The 16,087-nt window shown below is 37.1% G+C and overlaps 1 protein-coding gene across 1 annotated transcript in view; it reads right to left on the bottom strand.

Annotated features, from left to right (window-relative positions):
* LOC121960358 (guanine nucleotide exchange factor VAV3) overlaps positions 1–16,087 on the bottom strand; it is a 108,061-nt gene that overhangs the window by 12,209 nt on the left and 79,765 nt on the right. The window contains 10 exon segments of the mRNA XM_042510017.1: positions 2,103–2,232; positions 3,487–3,536; positions 3,539–3,573; positions 5,501–5,617; positions 6,145–6,179; positions 6,825–6,860; positions 6,862–6,891; positions 10,307–10,437; positions 14,568–14,586; positions 15,760–15,782. Of these exon segments, the coding sequence (XP_042365951.1) occupies positions 2,103–2,232; positions 3,487–3,536; positions 3,539–3,573; positions 5,501–5,617; positions 6,145–6,179; positions 6,825–6,860; positions 6,862–6,891; positions 10,307–10,437; positions 14,568–14,586; positions 15,760–15,782 (606 nt within the window).

Raw genomic sequence — 16,087 nt, 5'->3', positions numbered from 1 at the left:
TGTCGTGTTCGCTCTCATTCAGCCCTGATAGATGACATCTCCATATCCTGAATGCTGAGGAGAATCAGGTTAGTAAGGGTAATGACTGACACAGCAGCAGCTGCACGCATAAATGATCATCAATGCGTTGCATTCCAGCACATTTCTGCTCCTCACAACGTGTTGGTGACAACAGCTGCTTTGTCTTAAGGTGTTGTTCATAACAGAACAAGGAGCAGAAAGAAACATCACACAGCTCAAATCCTCACCCCAACAACTGCCAGACAACACACCATAACAACCACAGGAACAAAGTTTTCTGACAGCTTTTCCAGGCGCTGCTGCAAATACATTTTGGGCTGTCTGAAGTGTAAAATGACGTTTGCAGCAGTCTACAGATTTCATTCAACAATAATCCACTGCTGAGCTTCAGAATCTCAAATGAAACTCACACTCATTTACTAAATTAATTGATGATTGAAGGTTCAATATGACTGATTTTTTTTTTAAATCACTCAAGGCTGTGACATGTCTACAAATGATCAAATGATGATGAGTCTAATATTGTAATATGAACCATTAAATTAGATTAATAATTCTACAAGTTACAAACTTCAAATCCAACTTTAATTTGACTTTCTGAAGCATAATTATGATTAAAATACAAAAGTAGAAACAAAACTACACCAGTGAGTTATGAAATATCACAGTTCTTACTGTATGATGTAATATATATATATATTATTTATATATATATAATATATATATATATATATATACACTGACCAGGTAGTATTTAAGTAGTTACTGTATATCCTAAAAATAGAAATTAAATATATCTAAAATATGAATGACCAGATAATATTACAGTTCTTACTGTATGATGTAAAAAAAAAACAATCTAGATATTTGAGTAAACGGGTATCTTATATATGTTACAAGTTTACTCTTTCATATTATGTTTATGTGACCTCAGTGAAATTAAAAACATTGAATTAAAAGTGAAAAAGATTTGAAATTCACTTATAATGGATGATTTTATTATGTGACTTTCCTGTAATACCCAGCAAATTGATCATGAATGGTCTTGACTTTGGTTAACTTGTCGAAAGCTCGAGCAGATTATTTCTCTCCCCTAAAACTCAAATTGATTTGATCTTCAGTAAAATGTCCAGAGAGTTTTATGAAATCTAATATCATGCTTAGTGGATTCTCCAACCATCGTTTGACAGTTTGATCATAAAAATTAATGTCAGGAGAGGCGGGACTGTTTTTAACAACAAATAGCTACCTAGTTTCTTTAAAGCTGTGAAGATGTTGCCAAGTGAATTCAAGAGGGGGACCGATAGAATTAATGTATGAGAAATAAATGTAAAAAGTGAAATAAGGAGATACAAGATTCGCACCCAACAACAACAAACAACTGCCCACTTTCTGATTTAACTGCTGTCCTATTAACAGGAAATATAAGAGTCTGATGTGCCATGTATCATGAGCTTACAAATACAGTATGGGATAGATATCTCTATGAAACTAATTATTAAATTTGCAATATCTGCACTGCAGTTGTAGTACTTTAGTTTGAAAAAAATATCAAATTAGCAAATACTATTTTAGAAAATCATGTATTTAAAACATTGTCCAGTTCTTGTAACAGTTGTTACTATTCAGGCTGTTCTCATGCACTGTTCAAAGGTGTGCCTATGAAAAGTTACGCACCTCAACTGGTATAACCCATGTTTTTATGAGCCAGTTATTGTGTATATAATCGGAAAGGCGGGGATCACATGACCAATGCAAAAGTAAAGAAGGAAATAGAAACAAGAGCGAAAGTCTCTATAAGGAGGTAGATTAGTGTGGTGGATGGGTCAAATAGACACCAAACTTTCCTGGTTTACTATGTAAAATCATTAGACTTTTAGCTATTTTAAGGTACATCACAATGTTTCTTTTTCTAAACCAAACCTATATAACTATGCAAAGTGTGTAACTTTATGCTGAGTACATAATGTCATTCTTGGGCAACTAACTCATAAGATATCATACAAACTGTATGTGTTGCACCATTACATCATTAAAGTGTTTATTCTTTCTGTTCTTAATAACTATATAGATCTACTCACTGTTGCCACCCGGCCGGTTGAGGCGGTGCATAGCAGCGTTTTCCGGTTCCTGGTAAGGAAACTTCAGCGTTGTGTCCAGACTCCTAAAACCTTCTCTCAAGGAATGGTGTTTGTAGTACTCAATCAGCTCCTGGACACACACAAACACATATATACATGAAAATAAGTAAAGAAAGTACTGCAGTCATTTGCGTTTGTGTTTACTAAATGTCACATTTTTTCTTGAAAGTCTGTTAACCCTTTTAAAACCGAGCAAATTTCTTTGCTTTCTTTTTTTAAAAAATACGGGGAAAAGGCAATGGACAACTTAACAAGACATGGCTAAAAAATTATCCAAAAAGAAAATATTGCAAGAAAATTACCCAAAAAAAAGCAAAAAAACAAAACAAACAAGAAAATGTGATAGAAATGTTAGAAATTGAAAATTCCTTTTAGTTCTGTAAAATAATTAAAAATACACAATTATAATAATTCTAAATATTGTTTACTGGACATTTTTCCTTTGTTATATATTAATATCTATATTTAAAAATAATTTTCTAATAATTGTACCTCCTTTGTAAAAATGAATTTTCACGTTTTGGTTTTTTTTTTTTGGGGGGGGGGGGGGGGGGGGGGGGGGGCAGCTTTGACTAATTTCTCACAATTTGTGGATATTTCTTGCCAAGTTGGAATTTGCCTGTTTTCTCCATTTATTTATTATTTATTTATTTTTTTTTTTAATCAAACCAATTTGCTCAGATTTCAAAGGGTTTAAAATCTTGTGAAAGGCCTTTGTATGCAGCAAAAATAAACTGATGTCAATCCAGGTTTTAAAAGGGGGTTAAACGACCCATGATTGCTTTTATTTTTCAACTCTTTTGACATATACATCTGTATCACCTGCATTTCTGTCAAAGAAGGAAGAGCCGAGCGAAGCAGAGTACCTGTTGCTTTTAATCCGCTGTCAGTTTCAAATAGTATGCAAAGCAAATCATGTGGTGCATAATATATAAAATGTTATGAAGCTGACCACATTGGACAGAACTTTTGATTAAAGTTTCTGACTCTATCAAGTGCAATTATATTACATGTTTAACGAAATGCAGTTTTTTTTTTTAAATATTACACTTAAAAACATGTTATTAGTTAGTCTTTGCTACAGAAAATACAGTGCTGGTATGAAAGAAATCTGGTGAACCTTTTCCAATATGCACTGGACTTATCTACAATGCTGACGCCCTGAGGCCAGTATAAACATGTCTCTAATCACAGCTATTTTTGTGCACGTTGCTAAAATAAATTCAGGTTTTGACACTTCATTAAGCGAACACGATGATTTATTTATGAATTGCAGTGGTGGAATTTTAAAAAAAAAAAAAAGAAGAGGCAGAAAAGGACTCACTAATATGCTCCTGAACTTCTTGTTCTCAGCGATGTAGAAGCAGCCCTCCTGGTCAGGATCTTTATGTGCTTCACGTCGTTGTTGTACCTGTGGGCCATTGAATAAGTTATGAGTGTAATTTCCCTCTCTGATCACCGCCATCGATCGGTGGTCGGCCCCTGGCCCCTGTGGAGAGCACGGCCGTCGCTGTAATGCATGGGGTCCCAGAGGTTTGTGACACGTGAATGATGGGTGGTCAGGAGGAAATGTGCGCATGTGTGTAACTGCTACCTCACCCACATACTCGTGTTGGCACGAACAGAGTGGCTGATAGGGCTCTGAAGCTGAAAAGGGTAAAAGCTTTGAATTGTTTGTGTTTTTTTATGACCTCTTTTAACACAACAAGAACAATTTGAAATGTAACACATGATAACCAGTAAAAGTTGTCAATCTCAAAGTAGTTCTCGCTGTTAAAAGTAAACTCATAATGATATATGATATATAAATATTGAAACTTTCAGAATTGTGTTTTGAGATATCCAAACTTAAAGAAAGTAAGGCTTTGTTAGAGATTAAGGAGCCATATAAACTTGGAACTGTCCAGGAAGGTACCTTGCCAGCTTGACTCTGAGAGACAGAGAACGAAGACATGGATATTTCCATTTGTGAGTAATGCTCTAAAATGTCATTTCTCCATCGAGAGCCTCTCTTTTTCTACTTTACTTCTCTCTCTTTCAGGGGTAGATTTAATAACCTTGAGCACACACTTGCAGTCGTTCCCTGCTCTGTTTAGACCACCGCATTTGTGTGCACACAAAGCAATTAAAAAGGAACTTGAAGGCGCTGAAGCGGACGATTGCTGAGAAAACAAGAATGCTATAAAAAAAAGTTGAATGAATTTACATGAATCTGTTGCTCAGAGAGAAGCGTGCCGGTTCCTTGTGGAAGAAAGTCTTATTTTCACTGCCTGCATTTGCACCTACGCCATTTGTCTCATGCATAGTTACAAACAATGGTACTGTCACAAGCACCAAGAGGGCTCTGATGTTAATTTCTCATTACCAAGATTAACATGGTTGTGTGATTATAATTGTGAATAGTATTTGTCAGTTTTGAGGTTAAACCATAATGAATTCTGCCACATGTGCCTTAACTGAGAGCCTGCACCGTAATTAGGATCTGGTTTGGTCAGTTTCACACACATCACTGTGGTTAACCACAATCTCATAGCACATCTTCCTGCAAAGTTTGGCTAAAGGCATCTGATGAATCTAGCAGACAGAGAAGCTGCACAAACACAGAAAAACTGTCATGTTATGGAGAAACAATAAGATCTGATGACTGTTTATAGCCAAACCCAAGACAGGCAGCTATTGCAAGTCAATAAAAAGGTAAATAAGTTTAATAAGTAAAGTAATAAGTAAATTTAATATATAAGTTTATTTTTGTTGCCACAATGTCTATTGTTATTTTTAACCCTTTGAAACCTGAGCAAAAAGACAGGAGGATTACATGAGAATTAGTAATAAAAATAAATAAATACATACATTTGAAAAGTACTTCAAGCATTACAATAATTATTTAGCATAATTTAAATATATAATTACAATAATTATTGATAGAATTAAGCCTTTTTTTCCTTTTCTCTCAAAACACTTTCCCTAGCTCATTAAAAATAAATTTTCTTAATCCTCCACTTTCTTGCAATTTCTTTACTATGGTGCTCAATCCCCTTTTTCCCATGTTTTGAAAAAGAAACTGCAGTAGTTTGCTCAGGGTACAAAGATTTAAATATTTGCTGTATGAAGCAGCAGAAGGAAACTGATGTCACTCCAGGTTTCAAAGGATTAAATACAGATATAACATTTAAGGGACGCTCCTATGATGAGGGCAAATTGTCTATTATTATGTAAGAGCCTTTTTCATTCATCTAAATGAATAAAATCCAAGAATCTAGTTGTAATCAGAGGTGGGTAAACCAACAATTTCTGTATTATGAGGCTCTTGAAAGACGTGATCGACATGTCAGACTTACTTTATACTGATGGCGTACTCTGTGTACTCTCTGCTGCGATGGCGGACCAGGTAGGTGCTGTTCACCCTGTTGATGAGTTCGGCCTCTGCTTGAAGCCTCTCCATGGGCCCTGCAAACCTACAACACAACAGAAATGCATGAAAAAAAATATGATTTAGTATATATACTGTCCTCTACAGTTTGCGTGGTAGCTGTTTTATTTGCTTTATTTCCAAAGAGTAATTGCTTTGATATTACAAAACTAAAACTATCTGTCATCTATTTAATAATGGCACATGTATAAAATTATTTTGGTTGGATATGGAACATTTATTTTTTGACTGGTTTCAATTATTCATTTAGAGAAAGAGAGTTTTTTTTATGACAATAACTATTTTTATTGTAAAGTAGTAGTTTGAGTAAATATTTTAATTTACAGTAAGTATGTTTGTTTATTTCTAAGTAAAAATACTAAATAAAAATATAAAAATTGCTTTGATACGTTTGTGAAATCGAAATAAATGAACACTAATCATAAGCCTGTAGCTGGTTTGTGAGATCCGATCCTCCACACACATAGATGTGCATCTGCATTTGCTGTGTTTTGACCTCAGACTTCTTTTATGTTATACATTCAGACTGAGACAGATGTTTTGTGAACCTACCAAGCTTGAGAGGAGTAATCAACGGGCTTCGGGACCTGGAGCAAAGAGCAAAAGTCAACATTTGTTGTTGTTATTTTCATGAAGTTTGCACTCATCCAAACAAAATACAACACTACAGTAAAGTACTTGACGCCAGTTCCTTAGTGCTGTCTCCAAGCTGATGTTTTGCCCGTCTGTAAAAACGGGCGCTTTTACAGCTTACAACCCCTATAAAACAACTTAATGCTCTTCTTATCTCAAAAGTGTAGACATGACGATAACATTTTCTTATCTACAGGACAGCTCATATACCTGAAGCAGCTGGACATAGTGTGAATTTCATTTTATCAAATGGAAACATGACAATCCAGCAGTGGGGGGATAGAACACAAACAAGCACTTAATACACAGTTAAGTCGGTGAAGACAATACACGCTATTATTCTTCTCTCTCGGTTTTCCAGTTTAGTCTCTACAACATAAAGTATGCTTGCCTCTTATGTGTATTATTTTCTTCTTTGCTTGTTATTAATAAAGTAAATTAGACAGTAAAACATAAAAAACCATGTGATATTTTTCTTGTCATGCCAAGTGTCTCCCAAACCATCTTCACATCACCAGACTGCCAGTAAATGTCATGCAGCCAAACAGGAGCTGCTACAACAGGCCCTAACATAGCGACTAGAAGGAAATACTGCTTACACATGGGCAAGGCTTCACAGCGTCGCTTGGAAAGAAGGCCAACTTCTTTCGTCGTCAGGATTTTGCCCTGAAACCACAGAGAGATAATTGCGTTATGTACATCTGGCTGGCTGTGTCTCCATAATTCAGAAACAATTAGCTTGCAACACAGAGCGGTGTAAATTTACAGCCCCAGTTAACCATTTGTTGAAAATAATGGCTGGCAGGAAGGAAGGAAAGAGGGACGAGTTCCTTTTTCCTCCCATGGTGATGCCCTCTTTCAGCTCAGTGCCTTGATTTAACAACACTGGGTCCGTGTAAATAGGGAGTCTGTAGTCTGTAGTGTAGTTATCTTTTTCTTCTTCTGACTGACTCAGAAGCTGGGGGTTGATGATGCTGTTTTTTTTCTTCTGTGCACTGACAAAATATTGGATTTATATGGGGCAATAATCCAGTCATGGATTTCATAGCTGAAAAGAAAATGAGCCTCAGAAAAGCATCTGTAACTGCAGCATGTATATGAACTGCACAAATACACAGGAAGCTGCAGAATATGTGCAATCTTTGTCTTTGTACTCAGAAAATATGCCGCTGTTGCTGAATTGTTTTTACTTTACATGGTCCATAGTCACTTTTCCTACACAATAATAATAATACAAATTAAAAATAAAATAAAAAGACGGATAAGCATTACATAATTTTTTTTTTGTTTTTATCTCTGATCTTATACAAGTGCATTTTTGCAAATAATTAGGGTTAATTGATTTCTTTAGCTATTGTTTTGTTTGTATTAGGTACTAGTGTGAGATTTGAGGGTTTCATCATTACATGTCTGATTATAAAACAGCAAAGCTCATTGTTAACTGGATGTATCAAAAGACCTGGCGAAAAGGATGCTGCCAGTCAAATTGAAGTTTTAATACATTATTTTGTTTATATTTAGTGTACAGTTTGCAGAACTATAACTACAGCAGCAGCTGTAGCACCAGAAGGCTATACTTTAGCTACCTCTTGACTGTTATTAGAAGAACCGATTGTGATGTTTTGAGGGATTCTAGGAGTTAATTAGGGGCTCTGAGACCTTCCTTATTTTTGCCCTCTGGGAATGAGAGGCACAGGTAGCACACTACCACGTAAGCCAATTTTGATGGTTTTGCGGTGGTCACCTTTCACATCCCTACCACCTCAGGACATTTAATCAGCTCTTGTGGAAAAGCTTTGCTTTCTGCTGCATCCTCGCTAACAGTGTGATAATGATTATAGCTGGTAACATTGACAGAGTAAACAGATGGCTGCTGGTGAATGAAATGAAATTACTGTGATCGATTCCATTTTTTCACGCATCCCCAGAACAAAAATGATTATGGTCTGCTGGCTACAAAGGTGATAGATATTGAATGTTTGTTGACTGTGGGGCTGTAGCTGCCTCTAGTTAAGCTTTTACACAAGGTTAATTGAATTCTTTATCTATTTTATCTGTTTTGTATTAAGTAGATTTGTTGGTTTCCTCACTACATGTCTGATTATAATACAATCATACAGCAGTTCATGTCAATACAATGCCCTTTTCAGGCCTCAGGCAAAATCCCATTAAAATTATGATGATGACTTTGATTTCAGCCTCAGAAACACATACACACACACACACACACACACACACACACACACACACACAGTAAGTGACTTCTGCACTACAATGCATCAAATTTTGAAAAAAAAAAAAAAAGGCTTATCTTTCCTCCTCCAGTGAGGTTTGAATCACACCTGTTGCCACATCAAAGTAATTGCTTGCATAAAACTAACAAACGTTTCCAGAGTGTGGGAGTTCTGCTCCCTTATAAGAGGTGTGGCTGATGTGTGTATAATTGTCTGTAGGCGTACACATGTTACTGAGAATTTGACTTTCACTTGCAGCTCATTAGCAAGAATAGTCCAAATTACATTTAGCTACTTGCTACATTTAGCCAAGTATACAACTGGAATTCTACTTTGACTGGGACAAGTCACAGATGGGTTATGCAGCATTTCTTTCCCCATAAATACTTTCCTCATATTTTCTTTAAAATGTGTTTAAAAAAATAACAAGTGGGTTTAAACTGATTAAAATCTCCTTTATCACAAAAAACACACAATATTTTACATTGTATATACGCTGAGATTTTTATTTTTTATTTTATTGAACTTTTTTTGCTCAAATTTACTATTTTACTATGTCCCCAGTACAAAGCCATTAAATTAAAAAAAAAACATGTGATTTATATATATATATATATATATATATATATATATATATATTACACATATATATATACATACATATATATATATATATTATATATATATATATATATATATATATATATATATATATATATATATATTAGGAGAAATGATTGTTTTGTTGTTTTTGTTCTTTTTTTTGCCATTTTCAAAATTTTGTGCCCCTGAGGTCATTTTACACTCCCTTACTTAGTAGTTTCTTGCCTTCCAAAAAAGGAAGGAGTAAAGTGAGCATACATTTTTACTAATTTAATTATATTTTTTAATTTAATTTACTAATTTCATTTTTTTTATTATCTATTATGTTTTTAATGAGTTTGTCACACTCTTCAAGTACCACTCTGTTAAGGCAAATTATTAAGAACGTTTCTATGATCAAAATAATGTAAAAACCTATTTTTTGTACTTGCTATTATTTCCCTTTTCCTAATTCACTTTAGATGTATGTCACAGTTCCCCATGAATTGATTAGAGGGTTATTCAGATCACCTGTTGCACAGGGTGTTGGAAGTGACTCATCAGTGAGAACTAAGAGCAGCTTGGTGCTTTTCCCCTCTGGGCCATTCAGAGCGTGACGACGCCCTTTCTGAGGGCTTAAGAGAGGTGAGGAAATGCACACTCAGGACATTCTGATCCTTCATGTTAGCAGATTTTAGCAGACAGAAACTCTGGTCTCTAGGCCATTTTGAGGGGTTTTTTTTTGCTCTTCTGTTTGAGGGTGTTTGGAGTGGAGGGAATATAAAAGAACACCTTTCCACTTGGTCACCTGCATCATGGCAGCTCTTGGTGTTTTTGTGCAAGAGTTCTTGCTTGCTCAATGATCACCTAATGCCCTCAAGCTTTATATAGTGATTTTGATTACTGGTTTTCTGGGATCAGTACCACCACAAATCTTTGCTTTTTTCAGAGCAGGAGGCAAAAATGTTGCTGCAACATAAGAATGACCCAGAGATAATGTGTGTCATTAAACATATCTTTAACTGATGCAGAAGTTGACACACAGAACATTAGTGCAAAATCCATTTAATAAAAAATGGAGCATGCTGACTTATAATAAAAAATGCAGAACTGACTGACTGATACATCATTCAAACCCTCTTACAGAATATGAGGTCACTCTGAGGGTTAAAAGGTCCGACAGTGGAGGAAATGAGAGATTTAAATACAATACATCTATTTTTTAGTGTTGTGAAACATGTGATTAAGGGAGTGCAACCTCTCACCTGCCACCAGGGGCTGTGTAGGTCGGCGCAGATTAATTCGATGATGTCACCCGTCTGGATGCTGAGTGCTGGACCAGACGTTGGGCTCGGCACGCCAAAGTAGTTCCTGATTACCAGCATCTTGGGCAGACCTGTGAGAGGGATACAGTTAGCTCCTGCATACTTTGTGCAGAGGGGCTTCAAACAAATCTCCCTCGTCAGTGTTCACTGGACCTAAAACATTGTCTAACAAATCTAAACCACACGAAAAAAAAACATTTTCCTTTAATGATACAATACTTTATATTTAATCCCAACGTTTCGTAACCATCAATGTTGAAATAAAACCTACGCCACTGAATGCCCAGCATATGAGCCTGTCTGTGTGCGTATATGCATGCGAGAGCAGTGACCTCCGGCCTAAAAGGGCATGTTTGTCATTCTTAAAGTGCATCTTTGCCCTACTAAACTATTCATGGCCCTGTTATAGGTGGTCATGAGAAGGAGTATAAATGTGTACACACGCATACTCAAACATACCCCTTGTCAACCACTGTACTGCCCTTGTAAATCATTTGGACCCATTATCATATTACAGATAAGCAAGGGTGCAGTGTGGTGCATGGCTGGTTATCAGGCTCAGAGATATAAAACGATAAGCAGGAGTGAGTTTGAGAGTGGACGCTGTTGACTGCTGCACGATGTATTCTGGCCTCCTGGGGAAATTTATAAGGACAATTTTGTGTTTGAAAACTGGTCTGAATCACCTTTTATAATACAAATATAAAGGAAAAGTTTTTCCAAATACTATGCAAGGTAATGGTATTGTCTTTGGAGTTTCTGTCACCGTTTTCCTCCTTTTTCTTGGCTACAGTCATTATGCTCACTTGCAGGCTAATATTCCACTACTATTGCAAACATTACAACATTCTGAGTTTAAAGAAAGCCATGTAAACAGCATATTCCACTTGGATATTGCAAATTAGGCCTTTTTCCAAATAAAGCATTTTCTCTGTGTGTTGTCATGGATACATTGTACATAAACTAACTTGCGAACTGTTTGAAAGGCTGTGGTAGAAATGCAAGCCCAAAAGAAAAACCCACATTTTCAGGCAAGTTCGATATTAACAAGTTCATGGTTATGTGTCAATATCTCGAAGGCAATCTTTTCAAAAAGCTGGTTAATGAAATGAATGAGGGGGACTGTGTTTTCACGGTTGAACAAGTTTGCCAGGAGTGGAAAACTTTGAAAATTATTTTGATGCAAAGAAGCAAACTGGCACAAGCAGATTCAGTGGCTTCATTTTTCCATGTTCTGACATGATAACTGACATGCTAGGGTGACTTTATCTGAGTACACACAACTGTATGTAAACAGAAATGTTAATAAAATACTCATAAAGTTTGATTTGATAAAATACTCATTTTAATTTCATTCATATATTGTCTTTTTTTTTTTAATTAAGGCATTGCTGGTAGGCATTCAAGTTCATTATATGCATGTCTTTTCTTTACCTGCTATAATACCAGCACAAACAGTAATTGAAGCACACTACACCACAGGTAATATATTACAAAGCAGTAAGTGTTTGCACTGGCACTTAAAGAAGGGCATTTTAATCAGGCCGAATTTGTTTGTTGGAATGACCTCAGTCAGCGCTATTTGATTTTGCACAATGGCCCGCTTTGATCCATTATTCCCCGAGAAATCACTGAAATTGAATTAAAACACCCACCCATGCCAAACAGATCCCAAGTTCATATCTCATGTGCCAAATGAAATGTGCATATCTCTCTCTGCATTGTGCGGCGATAGCGTTGCGCAGAAATACAATAAGAGGAAGAGAAATTCAAGTGAGAGCATAAAGAAAAGGGCAAAGCTTAAGGCAAATAATAGAAATGTCAACAACATTGTATTGAAAGCTAATACATCTATATCTGGCTTGCTTCTCTTTCAGGGTCTGTTCCAGTGCTGTAGCAGCGAGGCTGGCAGCCTGACATGTGCTAGCTCGCCTGAATAGGACTTCTAAAGACACAGGGCCATGGAGAATTGAGTCTCGGGGGCATGAATTGCATTCCTATCCACACAAGGACAAGCCAAGTGTTAGTGCACCTTTGAAAACAGACAAAGGGAGCAGCGTCGAAATATTATGAAAAGCCGAAGGCTGGGGCAATCAAATGCCTATTGATTTTAATGCGTCTTCAGTCAGAAATGATTTTCTGCAGCATAATGGATGGAGGGGTGGAAAAATGAGTGTTGAAGCCAGGTTTATGAGAGATTAAAGGCCCTCAGTGTGGTGTAAGCACACACACGCTCACACACACACACAGTACAAAGGATGCTGCATGTTATTCATATTCAATTGGAGAAAGATTGAGAGACAGAAAGCCACAGAAGGACAGAGGCAGAAAGACAACGGCTTTACTGCATTTACTGTACGCAGCCAGTAACATGCTATTTAATGCACTCTGATTTTGATTTTATCCGACTTAAACTGTTTATATGTGTAGTCATAGAATACCTGAATACCTTGCATTAAAATGTATTTTGGGTGATCTGATTGGAATCGGGCACTGCTTGAGCACATGAAAGTACGGGTGTAAATGTGCCCGAAACACACTGAGGACAGATTGTGATCCAATCACCAAAACCTTCGGTGCTCAGGGATGCATGTGACCAACTGATCACAAATACAATTGCGTATTCAGTCCACAAACAACAACTACATGGGCAGAAATTCGACAGTTCAAAACCAGTGAGGTAGCAGCAGTTAGCCAGTTAGCCAGCTAAACTGCTAGCAATAAAGCAACAAGAAAGCTTTTGCATATTAAAGATACTTGTGGATGAAGTCAAGATGAGTGTCTGCTTTCATTTGGTCTGATTAAAATATACAAGCAAAACCTGGTAATTCATATCATGATTGAGCCACTTATGATGCTATGGCGACACAATTGGTAGGTAACGGCTGCACTGTAACACATTTTCCCGTGAAATTTTTTTTTGCCAGCCTCCTACTGTTATTTTACAGTGTCAGTAGTGTAAATTATTTCAAAAGTATATTAGCATTTCATTTAGGCCATTATCCCCGAGAGGCCATACAGAATTTGTGGTTTACGGTTTAATATTGCCCCCAAAAAGCTTCAAGATTTAAAAAAACTGTACATTTTATTGCCATATTGTCATAGCAGTTAGTTACAATCTACAACAGTTTGGTTGAGCTGGATAGCGCAATTGGATCTGAATCTGAGTCTCAATGCAGCTGTTGAAGACACATTAACACCAGGTGTAAATGTGATCAAGTTAAATCAATCTGGATGTGAGATATAGTTTTGTGCATGCTTTAAAGGTTCATGTACCGAGTCCCAGCTACAATGATAAAATCAGTTAAAAACTACCAGGTACACCTTCCTCTGTCACTGAGCCAGATTACCTCTCATACCAGGGAAAACAACTATGATGGCATGCCAGGAGGAACTCATGCAAAGCTTTTGCCAGTCTTGACTATCAACGTGAGAGAGGGACTTTTTCCTGGTTTATCTTGTTCATGTCGTGTGTGTGCAGGAGGGGTTGAAACCAGAAGAAAAAATTATATAATTGAATGTGTGTAATGCACATTTAACGATAACACGTCATTTACAGTACCACCATTACAAAAGAGGGATTAGAGATCCTACTGTAATTATAATGAAAAAGCTGTAAACAAATGTTAAATGCTGAACAGAATGTCTATTAATAAACTCCTCGAGGAAGCAGGAAACAGAGTGCCTTTTCTGTTTAATGTCATTAAAAATCAAATACAGTTTTGTTTTGTCCTGTTATTCAGATAGAAGAAAGCAATGTGAAGATGTCACCTGTGGCTTTTTGGATTTTTGAGGACCTTTTGTATTATATAGATTCAACAATTAATCAGAGGTATAATTAATCAGTGATAAAAATAGGTGTTTATCTTAAAGTTAAGCCATTTAGATAGTTGGGTTAGGTGAGAATCATCTAGAAAATATGTTAGACATAAAAAATTTACTGGCTAGTCTTTATGTTTTCCAGGGAAAAAGTGATGCTTTCAAAGCTGACATCAGGTAATACTTGCAGCGTGTAGCTTTACAATATTAGTGTATCTCAAAAGTGGCATTACATTCCAAATTCTGGTAATTTGTCTTAGGAACAGAGGTTTCTCTGCACATAAAAATTGCCAGTGAGAAAAAAATAAACAAAAGTGTCGGGAAAAAAGCTGTGTGCCATGTGAAGGATGTCTGGTGTGGTACTGTGCTCTGAATTTCTCACCTGGATCTCGATCTTTGCGCTGAAAAAACACACACACAGAGTTACACACTGAAACAGACACATGCAGGCATGTTCATGAACAAACACACGCACATTTAGACGCAAATGTTTCGAACTTTTTTCCCATTAATGACAAGTTCATTGATCACTTTCTCCATCACTAATGCATAATTCACTGCCCCAGTATAAGTGAATATCTTAAACATCTCTAGTCATCCAAAGTCAGTGCAACCTACATCAACATCTACTTCCTTGTAACCTACTGAATCAATTATTAGCTCCACTAAGTGAGGTGAATATGTTGGATACACAGCCCTAATGCTATGAATATACCTCTCCACTGCTGCACATGCAGAATTAATATTTTACCCCAGCCTGCTATCTCCCCTATACAGGCCACATGCAGTGAGCCTGGCATGGACATAACATATTAAAACCCATATCGCATGCACTGGTACCACAGGCAAACTACTGTGTGTCCCGCTGCAGCAGAAATATATCAAAGGTGCAGAGAGCACTAACACCAGTGTGATTTTTATGGGCAAATACAGATATTTTTTGCAGATGATGATGTACAGTGTTTTCACCCAAAATAAACCTAATATTATTTGTACCACAACAAGACAACACACTGTATTCATGCATACTTTTTGTGTACACTGCATAGGAGCATTTTGTCAAAGTTTTAAAAGTTTGGATCATGCATTTCGAATGTGCTTAGCACTTTTTTTCTGCACAGAGAACACCTCTCATTAGTCATACAGCACCAGAGAAATATACCCGGAGCAGTGGGAGCTGTTTTCAAATTAACCCCACGTTCATGTTTTTGCTGATGACTGTGCTGTATTCCTACCTGCACAGTGCAGTTTAAGCCACAGTTATTGACATAACTGCTGTAAGCCCAGTCTAATGTCCTGCTTGGTTTAACTTTTGAGCACTGTAGCAATGAAGTACACAGAAGCAGCAGACACAACTCGGGCTTAAATCTGCAAAAAAAAACATTCTCGTTTCTGGCGTCAGGAAAGCTGCAGCAAGTAAAGTCAATTGGAGTCTCCTTGGCAAATAGCTGCAGGAGAGAGCAGTCTTCAAAGTGCAGCAAAGCTTTGGAGAGAAGGCGAATGGCACACACAGACAGAGAGTATACACATCAACACGGACGCACACACACACACGCACAGCAGCAGCAGCTCACCTGAGTTCTGACGGAGCCGGGATCTGAAAGAAGTTTGAGAACAGGCATAGTGAATGACGGGTTAGCGGGTGCACGCAAACACTTGCACACACTCATCGGTACAAGGCAACACTCCCTCATTAGTGGAGAAGGCGGACGCTCGCATCTGACCGCGGTTCGCTTTGTTTTGCTGCGCTGCCACTACCTGACAGCCGGGATAGAGGAGGTAACGAGGCAGGGGGTTGGAGAGAGAGGGAGGGGGGGCAGACCTGAGGTTTTTGCTCCACCAGTTTCTTTCATTGGCTCCCTGAGGGACGGGTTACACCCCCTAGACACACACAAACACACA

The sequence above is a fragment of the Plectropomus leopardus genome, chromosome 21 (assembly GCF_008729295.1).
Source record: "Plectropomus leopardus isolate mb chromosome 21, YSFRI_Pleo_2.0, whole genome shotgun sequence".
Classification (NCBI taxonomy): Eukaryota; Metazoa; Chordata; class Actinopteri; order Perciformes; family Serranidae; genus Plectropomus; species Plectropomus leopardus.
This window is presented reverse-complemented; position numbering and strand designations above follow the sequence as displayed.